Genomic DNA, 16652 nt, shown 5'->3' with positions numbered 1-16652 from the left:
TATGAAGTAGTGCACATGAAACCTAAATGTACCTAATAAAAAAAAAATTAATTTTTAACGTGCTTTTTTTTTTAAAAGAAATTTGTTTTAACACTTACCACAAATTTGAGTAGAAACCAATGTTATTGACCACGCTTGTGAAAACCTGTGCACCAATCGCTCCGGAAGCGGAATTATTACCAGCTATTTTAGTTGTATCGAAGTTACCACACAAGTTGTCCTAAACACTAAATGGGACAGCCGAATTTTACAATATTGTTTTTTCGAACACCAAAAATCGATTGTGGTGTTTTTCAAAAATTACACGATAGTACAGTACTATGTTAACTAATACAATAAAAGCTCCAACCGCTCTAACACATTTAGTCACTTCATTAATATATTTAACCGTTTAAAATCACATTACGTTGAATGGGCGAGCATAAATAATAAATCATTGGCGATTAGTATCGCATCGCGTGCGTTAACCCGATGATTGTAAATACTTTGGTTCATTATCCACTTATCCCAGGTATCTTACCAGGACTCCAGTTCTCTACCAGGACTTAAGTCCATACAGCATTTATGATTAAAACAAAGCTATGCGGGTAACCGTCGTTAGTTCGTCGCTACGTCCACTTTAGATATTATAATAATATATGCTCATTTATAAAAATACACATATATTATAATGGTCTCCTTGTAATAAGCTTAGACTTGTTATCACATGCATTGGTACAGCAGGTGACCTACCGAAGACTATGGGACCCGAGTCTATATCGATTAACATTAATTTTTTTTTTTTTTTAATGTTCTAAACTCAATAATCACTTTTATCGATGACATACGGAAATACAATAACAATAGGGGCCTAACGCTTTTATATTTAAACGTCATAATATTAAAGGATAATATTTTACTAGGATTTATATTATATTATACTTACTCCGAAGTACAGCGTAACAGTTAATTAGCGTGAAATTCGCTTGAACGTGCACAACAAAATATTATAAAAAAAAAAAAAAAAACAGAAAACTAGTTTAATATGAAAATATAATACATCTGTGCCTGAGACAATCGTAGTGTTCCAGTTATAACACTTTCATTTTTTTTTTTTTTTTAGCTACCTCGCGTGGTTGAGTACAAATTGTACCGAGAAATAGTGCTTGTGCCTAACCCAACTGCGCTGTTGCTTATGTTCTCTATATCGAATACATTCTTCGTTTCAGTTCCATTATTTTGTAGGCGGTACCCAACCTTAAATTAATTTATTGTCGTCCAAAAAAAAACGACGATGACATAGACCATAGTATGTGCCAATTTATTTTTCCCTGACAAATTTTATCACTATTTGAAATTGTTGCTATAGTATTTTCTAAAATAGAGATCTGGGATTACGGAAAGAGGTTATTTACTATACTCGATTAACACTACAAACACGTTTTAAGGCTTAATTAATGTACATAGTAATTAAATAAAAAAATTAGGCCAGGTATTATTATATTACCTGTTTTAATGATTTCGCCACTCATTAGTAATTATTTGTTTTCTAAACATCAGATTTTAATAATTATAGAATATTTTATGCGTTAAAATCCAATCAAAGCCACACGTTTTTTCACTGTTTAAAGTTTAAACAATTACATTAAAATAAAAAAAATATATACAATACAAAATAAAAATATTTTGATTATACAAAATTGAATTAAATTTGTATGTTTTTTCTTATATTTAATGTAAGAACTAAAAATATGTGCAATATTATAAAAACGAAAATTGTTTACATTCTGTTGGTTTTACCTCTACTTTTCAATTTTCTTCGTAAAATAGAAACGCCTGTTTTATGTCGTGTATGCAACAACTATTGCACTTATGCTACTTAATACAACAAGTTACATTATACAGGAGGCGCAAATGATCATTCTCATAATTTGCTCAACAACAATAAATGAACTATTACGGTGAATGTTTTTTTTTATATTAACCAATTATATCCAACCAGCAATTAAAAAAAATTGATTGTTCATTGAACGGTTTATGATTTATCCAAAATGCATTCTTGGAAATAATATTATAATAAATTATTATACTATTATAAAAGAGTCACGAGGTCTACTTAAAAAAACAAACATGGATAAACTTTACATAACTTATTTCACTAACTTAAGTATCAAGGCTTAAGTCAAAGTATTATTTTTTTAAATTAGTATTTTTATCTTAAAGCTGTGTTAAAGATAAAGTGATTGATTTAAAGTTTTTAAAATGATAAAATGTGAAAAACCACTTGAATTATTTTTTTGGATAGTTTTTGTTACTTTTTATTTTAAAACATTATTTTGCGGGTTTGGTTTTACAGTTTAGTATTACTTACTCATTCATCGTTATACCTAATATAACAACAAAAAAAAAAATCATAATTTTGTTGATTTCTCTCACACAATAGATTTGTGAGTTATAAGTACACACTGCGCACGCTTTTAATGCACTTACAGAAAATCACATTGAGGTCATTGGAAAGTGATATTAAAGAAGAAGGTCCGTGTAAGAAACGGGATGTTTGTTTATTTGTAGTTACTGAATTATTCTTGAAGGAACTTGGTGTGAAAAACATATTAAATTATTAACTCGCGGAATACATTAAACAATAATCACATTTAATTGTTATCTAATTTAATATAGAAATAAAATTAATTACTTGCAATCATTAACACATTTTTAATGATGTTCACCTATACATATGTATTTTATGTTTAAATGTAAATAAATTATTTTATAACATTCATTTTTTTCTTTTTGAATAATAAGCCTTGGCAACAAAGGCCATGGGCTGACGAGTAAGTGTATAAGAATAAATTATGTAAATAAATTGTGTTTATAAAGGTCGTCTAATTATCGAATATCTTAAAAATGAGCACTCAATAACACTGCAGAAGGACTTCTATAAAATTAAGAAATAATGATTATATTATTGTTATAGTTTTAAACGCCAAAAATAATTATTTCAATAATGAAAGGTAAACAAAATACTTATAATAGTATTCACAACAGGTGTGACTGTTAACGAGAAATGTATACAAACAAATTGTAATTATGTACCCACCACATCATCATCATCAAACATAAAGTATTTATAGTTAGATTATACATAAGTATAAATGGGTATATATTATATACACATTTATATAAAAATAAATCTGTACTGAAGTTACATAGCACATAAGTAAAACATAATAACAATGCAGCAGTGTTTAATCAGAACCAAATTGACAAATAGGCATTATAAGAACAGTGCTTATACACAGGCTACCAACCAGAGAGAAAATAATACATATATTGTTATGTTTAAATTAAATAATGTGTTATATTATGTTATTTATGATTAAATATAATACTATTTTAAAATTATTTTAATTCGAAGGTCACGTTCATCCATTTCTATTATTTGACTTATAAATATTGTTTGTTAATAGTACAAATGAATAGACGTTATCATAATAAAAAAAACGTTTGTACATTAAAAAGTAATATTAAAAATGATAGGAAGCCCTCTGTCGCCTTATTTTCAACAGAATAATAACATGGTAATGGAATAATTCAATGGAGTAAAATAATATTTTTAATACAATAATGATAACTATTATTATTACTCATGTTTTAAAAATATTATCATCATGTCGGTCAGTTATTGCAGACAGTGGTGTATTTATCGCTCATGTTCGGAGTAAAATTTATCACATTATCTAGTTGATTATCGTGTACAAATAATTGCCCAATAATTTATTTAATTATACTTTATGGAATTTAGTTGACACAACGCAAAACCAAATATTTAGATCAGCTGATAATCAAAGCAACCGTTCGATGACAATAATTTCGGAGGAATGAGCTTAGTTATTGAGACAATAATCATAAATAACATTAATGACCGTGTTTAACTTTTTAACATTCTACACGGTGTGCCACGTGGTTTATATAAACACGGCTAATATAAAACATATTACAATAAATATGTAAGTTATAAAATATTGTACCTCCGTTTTCGGTTAAGTTCATTCGAAAATATTATTATGTGTGGAATCAAATAAATTAAACAATCCGGGTGATTTTTTTGTAAATGATAAAAAAGAATTATTTAAAAAAATGTTTTATTGTCTAAATATTATTATACACAAATTCCATGGGTTTAAAATATTTAAAACAAATCGTTTAAGAGTCGTAAAACATGTTATCAGACATGTTAAACATGTATATTCATGTCATCAGCTGTTTATATGTTTGTCGTCATCACTTAAGAATAGGTTGAATAACATATTAATATTTTATTGGCTGTTAGAATGTTTTGTTGAAATATTGCCTATAGCCAACTCCTTACAGCTACCGAAATCTGAATCTGTTCAGGTAAACAAACAGTCAATTCGTTTTTAAATTATCTATTAAATCTTTTCAACAAGGATAAGTTCAAGTTTATTTTAACAATGTGACGTCGTTGTTGGTTTTAACTTTAAAAGATTATTTATATGCGTTTTTTGCAGATATATTAAAAGTTGTGTTTAACTCAGGCATTATATCTAGGTATACAGTTAATAAGTATTTACTCTTCAAACGTTATAACATAGTACTACTATTATTATGTTTTGTCATAAGTAGGTATAATTTAAAATAAATAATAATATGTTACGTGCCTAAGACTGTGCGTGTGGTTTTAGTATTTTATTCCAATAGTGAACGGTTTTATGTAAGTCCATGGTCTTTATTGGAAGATTAAACTATCAGTTTTCCCTGTAGGGAGCATACAAAAATTCCAAGCAGCTCGTGTGCTTGATTTGTGCTACATATCTTCGTCGCTTGCTGGTGTAATCAAATCATCCCACATATTATAATACATTATTATTATTTGCTCATTGGTGTAGAGATCTTAAAACTAAACATTGTACACCTAGTTATCTTTCAAAGAGAAAAATTCAAAATAAATACTTAAATTTTTGAAATGTATGTATCCTAAAATAAGTATTTTTTATTTTGTTATTAATTCTGTTATTACTTATAACATACTTATTACTATTTTTGAACAACACGAATTTCGATCATGTCAATGACCGTTTCTCAAAATAGAAATAATAAAAACGTTATAAAAAATACGTTTGACCGATAACCTAACACGTCTTTTGACGATGCCGAGTGTTTGGAATAGTAAACTTTATAAGTACCTCCTATATTTATAATATAATATAAACCGGAGAGCGGACAAACGAACGGTTTGTACAATTTCGAATTGATATAAAGTCATTAAAATTCGACCAACGTTATAACATAGTAGGACCGTCATTAGGTCGCTCGTACACTAAACGCAATGATTATCATTGACAATTATTATTGTGGCAGTAGTGTAATTTAGGTAAACCCCTATATGTTTAGTCGCATGTGAACTGCCTCCATTTCTTATCCGGGGCTACTAGTTGCTTTCCATGCCAGATAGTCAATATTTTCCATCCGAGTTTCCTCCTAATGATATCCGGATTCCCCCCCCCCCCAACGATCCTCTTTTTATAAGCCAGGTAAACGGTATAAGTTAAAGTGTATGTATTTTTTTTTTTTTTTTTATAGTTTTACACTTGCAAACCGCATACTAACAAGTTGCAGATTATTTTAGAATAATAATTAATCATAGTGTAAATCGGTGTACTGTTTTCAGCCTAACCGAACATTAATTCTCACAGATAACTATTATGACGACAGCCGTCTAACGTGGTTGCTTTGTTGGGTTAAAAATGATTAAAGCGTAAAATCTGTAGTAGAGAGCTACAAACTGATTGTACAAAAAGTGTACTATTCAGGAGAGTAATTTAAAATTTTCAGTAACTATACAAATCGTTTTGACACAAGGAAATATACACCTTTAACTATTCATAACATATAAAACCTCAAAATAATTGAATTGGGAATTTCGAAAAGGGCTCATATCGGAAAATTAAAATTGTTCAGGAAACTCAAAAAACTGATTTTCTTTTTAATTATGTTAAATAGGATGTGTTTTTTTCATCACAATAGAAAACAGATTTGGGCTCTTTTCGCTCATAAAATATCGGTCTATATGTGTAAATGAAAAAAACGCGGAAAATCAATTTTGATCAAAACTCGAGATGGGCCATTTTCGAAATTTACAGTTTAATTGAATTTTCTGCACAAATCAGCTTTTGGCTTTCGTCCACAGAAGTTACATTGTTATGTCAACCACTTATGTAACTTATCACAATTAACCATTATAGCAAGTTGTTCGTTGTAGTACAATAGAGGCATACTTGCCGATTGTCATTGTCGATAATATTTTTTTTTGGCAAGCAGAAATATTTTATTTTCTTTGATAACAAGTTTTGTTTGTGTTAGGTAGGGCGGAAGCGGACAATCGCATTGTTTGGTAGAGAATGCGGAAATCAAATTTGGAACTTTTCTTGAATAAGTTATATAATATTCCTGTTATCGAATTATGGATTGTATTTGGTAATATTATATTACACATACGGTATCCTAATTACAATGTATTTAACTCGGAAACTACAACAGAAACTGTTGTTGCATTATTAGTAATAAAAAGCAGTTTTGACTTTTACTGTCATGTCAGAAATAGCTTACGCTTTGTGGTTAAAAAACAACTGGTCGTCTAAACAATGGCATATGGGGTGTAGGTGTAAATTTTGAATTAATTTATTTTCTTAACGTTAACAATTGCAATTATTCATTAAAAAAGATTACGGCGGAACGACGAGGAAATAATAACACTGTACAGTGTGTACTGCTATATATGTATATAATAATAATTGTTGTTTTTTGCCGCGTCTAAGCTCCTACCTCCTCCCACGATAATTATTAATTATTATCGTTGTTGGCGCATAAAATTATGAGGTATAAATATATATATATATATATATTTTTGTTTGGTATTTAAAATTATCTATTTGGAATATCGTAGTTTTACAAAATCCTTACACTATACTATACCTAAGAGTACAGTGTAAGGATACTCTTAGATACTAGCTAACATGACGAATGATAATTTGCGACATGATTAACCGTTATCGGGAAACGTGACGTGTGACTCGGTAGCAAATGTACACGGAAAAAGAGAAAACAATCAATGATAATATTATATACCTATAGGCTACAGGCTCTCTATATATATATATATATATATTATAAAGTATTCGAACTCGATGCGACAGACGACGTCTAATGTGTGTTGAGAATAAATGATCGGTTCGACGGGTACAACGACATTATTTTAGTAGCTGTCAATACATCAAACAGTGTCGATAGTATCTCGTCTGTGTCAAAATATTTGTTTGGTATATTACTATTATTTTGTCAGCAAACGTGTAAAATAGTCGGTTTTCGACTATTGGCCGTCGGTTTTTTGATTTTTCCCAAGATTCGAAAAGTTTGCCGTGACACCTGATGTGAGCGTCAAGTCAAATATCAAACGATTGCCGGCTAGCATAGTACAGACTTTAATAATATGGTATTGTCCAATACCGACGACGGCCAACCGGATCAAGGCGTGAAAACCTTGTTCAGTCCGAATGACCGTGTTTCTGCACATTTTTTTTTTTTTTTTGAACCGTCTCGACGGTTCCAGGCTAATTCTTTGGTAAATTGAATTCCAAACTTAATATGCCATCAAGCCCGGAGGCGGTAAACACACCACACCGGTGGACTTACATCAATTATGACAATCGGCCGAGACCTTGGACGATCGTTGTGTGATTCTGGCAATCGAACCACCACTATACCTATATAATATTTGGATCACAATAATTACATTACTTAGCTAGGTGTAAGGCGCGGAACGTCGTTGAATGCAAGTTTCACTCGATTTCATTTGTTAGGTACACACAACGCGATTCCCCGTGGCCATTCGAGGCGTGTGTTATTATCATGTTACTCTACGTTATTAACGTCATCCCGTGCATATATGTATGTAATGGTTTAGTAAATTTCGGTTTAACGCCCAACCGACACTCAAAAAGCGATCGCAGTTGCAGCAATTTCAAAATCTTAAAAATTCCCCATTTTTCCCAACTTCTAACCACTCGATTCGGTAACTTCCTATCGCTTCCCACACTTCCACGGACAACTCATCCGGCTCTTTGCGTTGCTTTATCAGCGTTATTAAAAATTAGACTACATATCGGAGGCATTCCGGAACAATCGATAATTTTAACATTCGACTGTTGAACAACTGATTTCCTCCTTATTAAAAGATACTATGAACATTACCTACGATGTTGTTTTGTTTTGGGAATTCGGCTTATTTACTTAATATATTGAACTGTTAATTAATATGAGAACAATACATGGGGCCGATTCTGTCGTTATAATATTATTACCGTTAACTTCCGATTTGGTCGTTGGACATCGTCCGTCCGGAATGACTCCAAATGCAATTCCGTAGATCAGGTGTATCTATTTTTTTTTTTTTTTAATAAGAAAACCGTTTGTTTACTCTCACGTAGTACCGAAAATCGACATAGGTACCCGTTATCCGTAGTAGGTAGGCGGTAGGCCTGTATAACACATTGTAATATATTCCCATTGTCCGTCCAATGTCCATATCATCACCTTGTCGGGCATTAATCCGATATCCGGACGGTGGTTGTTGTTATTTTTTTTTTTTCGGGTAATATATTAATAAAACAACAGCAGCGGAACGCTAATGTCTGTAATAAACTCTTGGCGGGTCTCGAGACGCGTGCAGACGTTGAACTTTATATTTTTTTCCCAATCCAGATTTTCCCGTTGTTTATACACACACGGCATGTCCGTTCGGAGAAAACCAGCTTATTAGAAATCGCCATTGTGCATATACAAGTACCATGTGTGTGTGTGTGTGCTTGTATACTTACGAGCTGACGGTCAGTCGACGTTACTAGAGCTGCCCATATATAATATATATGATGTATCATATAAACACAATCACACTTATGCACGAACGCGTGTACGGGATAATATCGTTAGTATTATGATGGCGATGAAGTTGATGTCCGGACAATATATGTATACATATATTACGACGATTATTACCAGAGTATAAGATTATCATATTCTTCTTATTGTGTTATCGGTCGTGGAGAAGAAACACGATCGATTCTTTCGGATAACACCGTGACCGAATAATATATTCTTCAATAATTAATAATGTAAGCAAATCGAATCTGCCGGATTCAACGAGTCGGCCCGCCGCTTCGATTAACTGCCAATATTTGACATCATAAATAAGTCATAATAATCAAGTCATAGGTATACATTTATTTGTACTTGGCGACAGTGGCATACGCAGTCCACAGACTTCTGTGATGGCGGATGAACGATAACAAGAGCCAGGTTGACCCTGTCGGGATCTCCGTCGAGAGAGCACATATAATATTCCGTTTACACTTCTTAAAAATTATATACAGAATAGCCACATGTAAAATTACTAGTTTAAACTTGATCGAAAACCTGTTTTGAAAAAAGTAATTTTCTAGTTATTTTCGTTAATAAGGAAAAACCTTTTGGTCAATATTCAACTGATTAAAAAAATCTTGAACTTACAGTAGCTACTTTTAAATTTAGAAAAAAGTGAGTTTAGTGATAATATAGACCCCTAATGAAAAAACAATATTTTTAAATCATGGCCTAAGGAAAAATAATTGCATGGTTAGAAAAATAATTCACCTGTGTAAGTCAATGATCTTTTTTGAAACTATTTTTGGTTGTAGTGATTGAAAAAAATAATTTGTTTATTTTGTCTGTTGGACCAATTTACATTGGTCGTTTTTCCATTGCAGTTTTGATCCATCAGGTACGGTGTAAGTAGTTAGTGTTTAATGTTTTTTTTATTCGCATATAATCTCATTGACAGCTGATGTTTTAACATTTTTCGGGGGCTCAGGACCTATGTATGTATACAAGGTGATAAGATACTAATTTTTCTTAAAATAATAAATTCCAATTTCGCAGTATAACCTCCCGTCCTAAATTTTAAACTTGGTAACTTTAAAATTAATTATTATTCCAAACGGGTTATCAACCAAAAAATGTCCGCATATTATTAATTAATTTTCAAAGTCAATTGAATATAATTATACGTAACTATTTAAGTTTATAAAGTCAGCAGATCTCTGAAAAAAAAAGAAAACGTTTTTTTTTTTTGAAAACTATTTAGAATTGTAAAATAACATAAATTAAAATGGTGTTTCCAAAAAGCAAAACTATTATATTACAGTTGTTTCATGAGCAACCCAGCGTCTTATCCTTGACCTTTTTATGGTATTTAAAATTTGTCGACTCGTCCAGACCAACAGCGGCAGTTTTAAATCCGTTTTTCGTCGCTCTAGCAAGTCATCGCCACGGTTATCTAACGTTTTCACGTTTTTTCGGGCCGTTATCTAAGTACGACGTGCGTACGTCAAAGGGGTTGACATTATTATTATGATTATCATCATGGTCGCCTCTTCGTTTACAACACAAGCGTGTAGGACCGCGTGTTGTCATAATATTGTATATTTTATATGTTTATCATTATCGCGATTACACGTCGACCGGGATAGGCGTGAGCGAGTCAGGTTACGGCTGTCTTACTTGCTTTTTAAAAAAAAAAAAAAAAATCCCCAAGAAACGTTGTTGTGCCGATCGGTGGACGTGATTTCCAGAAAAAGAATTCGACCTTGCAAGGCCGTCGGGCCAGTGCACTCGTTTGACCCGACCTACCTATAATAATAATAATAATAATAAATATATACATATATATATATATATATGTACTTACTGATAAATATCTAGCATGATCTGCAATTAGCGAATCGTCTATGAAACCACCGTCGTCGACTCTATCCGTATATTATTATAATACCGTTTGCGCAGATATGCGAGATATATGATATATTATAAATGGCTAATTACATCATATCGATTAGAGGTGTAGTATACACCGGTTTGACCGATTGCACGTCGAAAAACACAAAATCAGATAGGTGTGTAGAAGCTCCGGGATCGGCGCCGTTGGTTTGACGGAATTAGGTACACATGATAAATGTAAACATTTTTACTGATTTCGAAAGCGCAACACCATAGAGTTTTTTTAATGGATCAAACTGGCGTGAACAACTATAACACCGGTCGTGTGTGTTCTACAATGAAAATGTAACACTGTATAGCCACTGACTATATGCTATTATTATTATTATTATTATTTATTATGATATATATATAATCAGTGGTATTCCTTCATCCGTCACGAAAAAGAAACCGTACAGCCCCGTTTGTTCGTTAAGGTGGTCTTATTATTGTCTAAATTAGCACCTCGATGGGTTTTTCATTTGAAAAAAAAAACCGTTTTCAAAATGTATTACTTAGTAATGTCGATATTTGTTTTATGTTTGTGTCGTTCAGAATCCACTGTGGAATAAGATTTGATTTCCAACTATATTCGACATTAAATATTGAAATTGTTAGCTGGAAAAGGTATTAGTTCAAACTCGTTGCTAACATGCAATCAATTACCCCCAAAATGGTTAATACCAAACATCCGGGTATAGGTTGTGGTATGTAGTTATTATGTGCTTTCACGTTCCGAATCACTTTTTTAAATTTTGTTGAAAACAATGTAGCCGGGCCATTAATAAACGTTATTGAAATATAGGTAAACGATTGTTCAGGGCCATTGTGGGCACCTAGAAATTACACTAATTATACAACCGAATGAAAAATGTTAAAATTAATAATAATCTTAATAATAATAATCTATGCTAAAACTATTATCTTAATTTAAAAAATTGTGTCATTGTTAATTTTTATAAATAATATAGTAATCATGTGTCCGCGACAGTTTCTTTTAGAAAATACTATAGTTATTTTCTTAATGTGCTGAAAGAAAATACCAACAAGAGAGTGTACTAAGAAAGTGGTTTATTATTATTTATATTCATAAAAAAGTATTTTGAGGTATTTTACAAACCTTACGGTGTCCTATAGCATTTAAAAAATATGTTATCGTGTGTTTTATGAGAAAGTTGTAAAGAACGCTAAACGTGTATCGCTTATAATCATGCCATTTTAATAATTCAAGTCAATCAATCAAAATTTGTAATAAGATTATCTTTTTTTTCATTTATATTATCGTATAAACGAAAAGCGTTGCAAAAATAAATCAAAAGATTAACATTAAATAAATTATACACGATCTCTTTGCTAATCTTCATCGCGTCCATTCCAAGTATTTAAAATAAAATAGTAAGATTAATATGAATTTTTCTCTCTTGGAAATTTCTTTTTGTGTTACTGCTTTTCTATAACATAAAAGTTATCATACTAGCATGCGTATATTATCATGTTTTTAAATATTAATTTAATTGATTAAATGTTATGTATTATTTGACGTAATAATCATTTAAAAAAAATTGAAATAATTAAATTAATAATGACAAAAATGTGAATAGTGTAACATCGATATTTTTTAGTTATTCAACTGTTATCTACTAATGTTATGAACTAAATATATAACTAAGTTGGCTAGACTAACAGTAACCGAGTTTGTTGAAGAATAATTTGTAATTACTAATTTCCCACAATTTTGTTAATTGTAAGTCGGTTCAGTTGAAATTTGAAATCTCAACCCGTGAAAAGTATAATAATAATTGTAATTTTGCGTTTGGCTAGCCGCTAATTACATATTGTGGAGCTAAAGACCGTTTAATTCGACATTTATAACGCCGTTATTTTAACTTTTGTCGACGATTGCACGTGTTATAAACATTATTAACCTAACCGGCGTTGCAAAACTTATGTTTGCGCGTGGATTAGCCAAAATTACAATCGTTTGCAACTTTGTACATCAAATAAGACAATTGAAACAAACTTTTGCGCGGGTCAACACTTTTTCACATTATCAATTAACAATATTAATAATGTTTTTTTTTAAATGGACATTTATTTTGATTTTATTGTACACTTCATATCGAGAACATAAATCCAATTGAAATACTAACAGCTTGTGTTGTTAAATTCTAGGTCGGTCAATGGTTATCATGGATCTCACGTGCTTGATGGTGGCCATGTTCGTCGTATCTCCGTGCTTATCGTTGCCGGCCCCGGGACTAACCTCGACAGTCAAGCCGTCGCCCGACGGTAAGAAAGCCCGATCGCTGTTCGACCAGTCGCCCTACCTGGACGGCGAGTACAACGCGCTGCAGTACAGCGATGACGAAGACGACGGGTCGTATCGGCCTATCGGCGGACTGGACGAAGACGAGGAACTGTTGTCCGGCCGAGCGCGGCCCGTCAAGCCCGACTCGCCCGTGTACTTTATCCGGTTACCGCCGCAGCCGTACATGTACGTGCCCGGTTACGGCTACGTCAGCCAGCCGACCAGGCTGGAACCGCCGCCGTTCATGCAACGGCCCACGTCGCCGTTCCTCAACCTGCCGCTGGAATACATGTCCAACGCCAAGCCCGTCGGCGTGTATACGTTACCGCAGCAGGCCCGGCCCAAACCGCAGCGACGGCCGCAACCGGCGATCCAGTCGCAGCCCCAGCACCAGTCCAACGTGTACAATCTCAACAAAGGCCCGTACGAGTTCAACGGCAGGCCCACCGACGTGTTTTTGTTGCAGAACGCCTACGACAACCTGTACTCCGAAGTGTTGCAGAACATTTACCCGTAATAAAAATGTGACAAACGTACAAGTGTGATTCCGTTCAACGCTTGTAAACATTCAAATCAAAACTAAATCCACACGATTATAATATCTATAATAATACTTTATTATTATATAGATACATCTACTTAAAACGCGGCTTACTTTATTTAATTTTTTTTTTATATTTATTAATTTATTTAATGTTGTTATTGTTAATTTTATTTATAAATATATTTTTTTTTAATTTGTAATTTTATATTAAAAGAAAAAATTGAATTATTTGCAAAAATTATTTATTACAAAAAAAAAATCCTAATCTTATAAGTATGCAAACAAATTTATGGATTTATAGGTCATCCAATGAGGAAAATACAGCTTAAACATTTTAAATATGTGCCTAGTATTTAGTAAACAATACAATACTTACGAAACGTAAATTATGTTTTTTTGCTAATGACAATAGAAAAAAAGCACTTACACGACTTCAGTTAATTAATAATGTATTAGTTTAGTTTGAATTTTTAACACGCTTATATTATTAGTTTATATCATATTAGTTTAGACTTTAGTTACAAGCTAAGATTAACTTAAATGAATTAATTTGAGTATTGTAAAGAAAACAATGTCTTTTATTTGTTCTATTGGCATCATCTCTGTCCGTGGCCACCTTATACAGTAAGCATACTTTTTACTGCAATGACGTACCAGTAAATTAACAAAAACTATAATATAAATACTTTTATATTTATTAATATACATAAATAAAATATTTTAATGGTTGTTGTTGAAAACATTGTTTTTGAAAAAGTTGGTAGGGTATTGAAAATTTGTTTATTATTAAATTACCTATACTTTACTCCTCAATAAATTACTTGCGTTAAAAAACCCCTATTTATTAGGGGTTCTGTATAGGCAATTTTTCGCACATTTTTAATTAATTAAGCTACACATTTAATCTGCATCTATTTTTTTTTAGTACAGTCATTCGATTTTTTTTTATTCAGAGTTAATGAGCGCTACATATCTATGGCGCAAGATAAGAGGATAATTTTTTTGAGCTGGATCCTTGGATTTTCTTTACAAACACAATATTATATGATAACAAAAATATAATTAGTAACTATTTGGAATTAAATTTCATTTTTCAGCATCGTTGACCCACAGGATAGAAGGCGAGCTACGCTGGCATAAACTCCTGTAAAACAAGTAGTTTTTGTCGACTAATACTATAATTAGAAATTCTGCTCGCTTCTAATGTAATTGATCGAGCTCCGGACGAAATTCAATGCCAAAACCGCCACGGGGCACTACGATGAGCTGGAAAAAAACGTTATTTTTAATTATTTTTCCCAATACAATGTCTTATGGGTGTTTTATGTGTACAGCCGAAGGGATTGACAATAGCCACAGCCCAAACGTATTACATGTATTTTTTATTTTTTGTGTTGAAAACACATAACGTTATACTATTATTTTTTATTCCTCGCGCACAACACTAGAGCCGTGCAAAATAATACCTATTGCTGCTTTTTTTTTCTTTTTTCTATACCTATATTCTTTTCCCATTAACAGCTATAAGCCGGCCCAATAGACAGGCCACCGATCCGGTCTTCTATATGCATAGTGTGTAAATATATACAAGGTATTTCGAACGCGCGTGTAGTACCACTAGAATGATTGATCGACGCGTTGGATCAGACGGCAGACGCACACGCACTGCACTATACAACCGCGGGTATTATGTAGCTATGCGTTTCTTATAGATCTTAGATAATATTATTATATACCTACTCTAGCAAACACGTTTGCCGTACAATAATAATATAGTAATACACCGTCTTGCCGTTCTCGAGATCCTCGCCACTGTTGTACGGGTATAGGTATGTTATATATATATATATATATATAAAAAAAAGGCAATTAACTAAATGTGTGTGTAATGTTTTTAGTGTGCATTACACACTAACCGGTGTAAACGAACTGCATATGTGTGTGTGTGCATATTACTCGGGAGAAAACAATAAAAATCCGTTTAAAAAACAATACATTTTTTTTTTTTTATAAAACAATCACAGAGTCTCTGATCGAACATTCCACCAATACATTATAACTGGGAGAACAATCGAAAAGGTTACATGTTCAAACAAACATTGATGTCTATAGAATTTTTAGAAACTCTCTGAAACCGCTGGCTTAAATTCGTTTTGGAGTTTGCTAATTTACTTTAATAATGACAATCGTTGAAATTAAAACTTAAAAAAGTACATAATTTACAAGAATTTAGCATACAAAATATACCTATCACTGTTAATTCTATAATCTTAAATAATAATAATTACAATGTATTACAATATAAAACTCTATTAATACCAAAACCCATAATAAATTGCCAAGACAATGAAAATTAAAATACAATTTAATAATAAGGTTTACAAATTGTCTGATCACATTAAACAATGGCGTAATTGTAATACAATGTTAAAACATTTCTCGGCTAAATTTAGTTATTAAGTTCTAAAAACTACAAGACTTGCATCGAAGCATTTTGCATAGTGGTTTACTAGTAATTATAACACCTAATACATTGTTTTTGATTTGAACATAAACATGTAAATTCAACCATTAAAATAATACAATTAAATCAAATTATTTTCATATAGATTTTCTTAAGTAAGGTTTTATGGCCATTGTGAAAAAAAAAACCTGTCGACTTGTGTGGCGTAGTGAGTAAGGCGTTTTACTTGTTATGTTGGCTTGTCTACTTAGTAATGTCCAGTTTGATTCCCACACACAACGGCGCTAAAGAAGTTGTCCGCTCTCATTAGTCATCATTTATCAGTCATCTCACACAATTCATAAGCTTTGTTTATTTGGACTATACATTTATATTATTTATACAGAATTTTAAATCTGCGGGTATACCAGTCCATTTATCTAAATAACATAATGTACGCTTGTTTGTGTACATCGTTGTAAAACATGATAAACCAAAATTTGTAATTT

General features: G+C 31.8%; 1 protein-coding gene across 1 annotated transcript in view; it reads left to right on the top strand.

Annotated features, from left to right (window-relative positions):
- Positions 1-14391, top strand: part of LOC126841024 (uncharacterized) — a 32114-nt gene extending 17723 nt beyond the window's left edge. The window contains exon 2 of the mRNA XM_050577212.1: positions 13021-14391. Coding sequence (XP_050433169.1) covers positions 13029-13673 — 645 coding nt within the window. The 5' untranslated portion in view covers positions 13021-13028 and the 3' untranslated portion in view covers positions 13674-14391. The remainder of the gene's footprint in view (positions 1-13020) is intronic.
- Positions 14392-16652: the final 2261 nt, after the last annotated feature.

The sequence above is a fragment of the Adelges cooleyi genome, unplaced genomic scaffold (assembly GCF_023614345.1).
Source record: "Adelges cooleyi isolate 19-005CV unplaced genomic scaffold, UGA_ACOO_1.1 ACOO_flye_CR_arks_rails_tigmint_CR_PRNA_376, whole genome shotgun sequence".
Taxonomy (NCBI): Eukaryota; Metazoa; Arthropoda; class Insecta; order Hemiptera; family Adelgidae; genus Adelges; species Adelges cooleyi.
The sequence above is the reverse complement of the archived record's forward strand: the minus strand, read 5'-3'. Positions and strand labels throughout refer to the sequence as shown.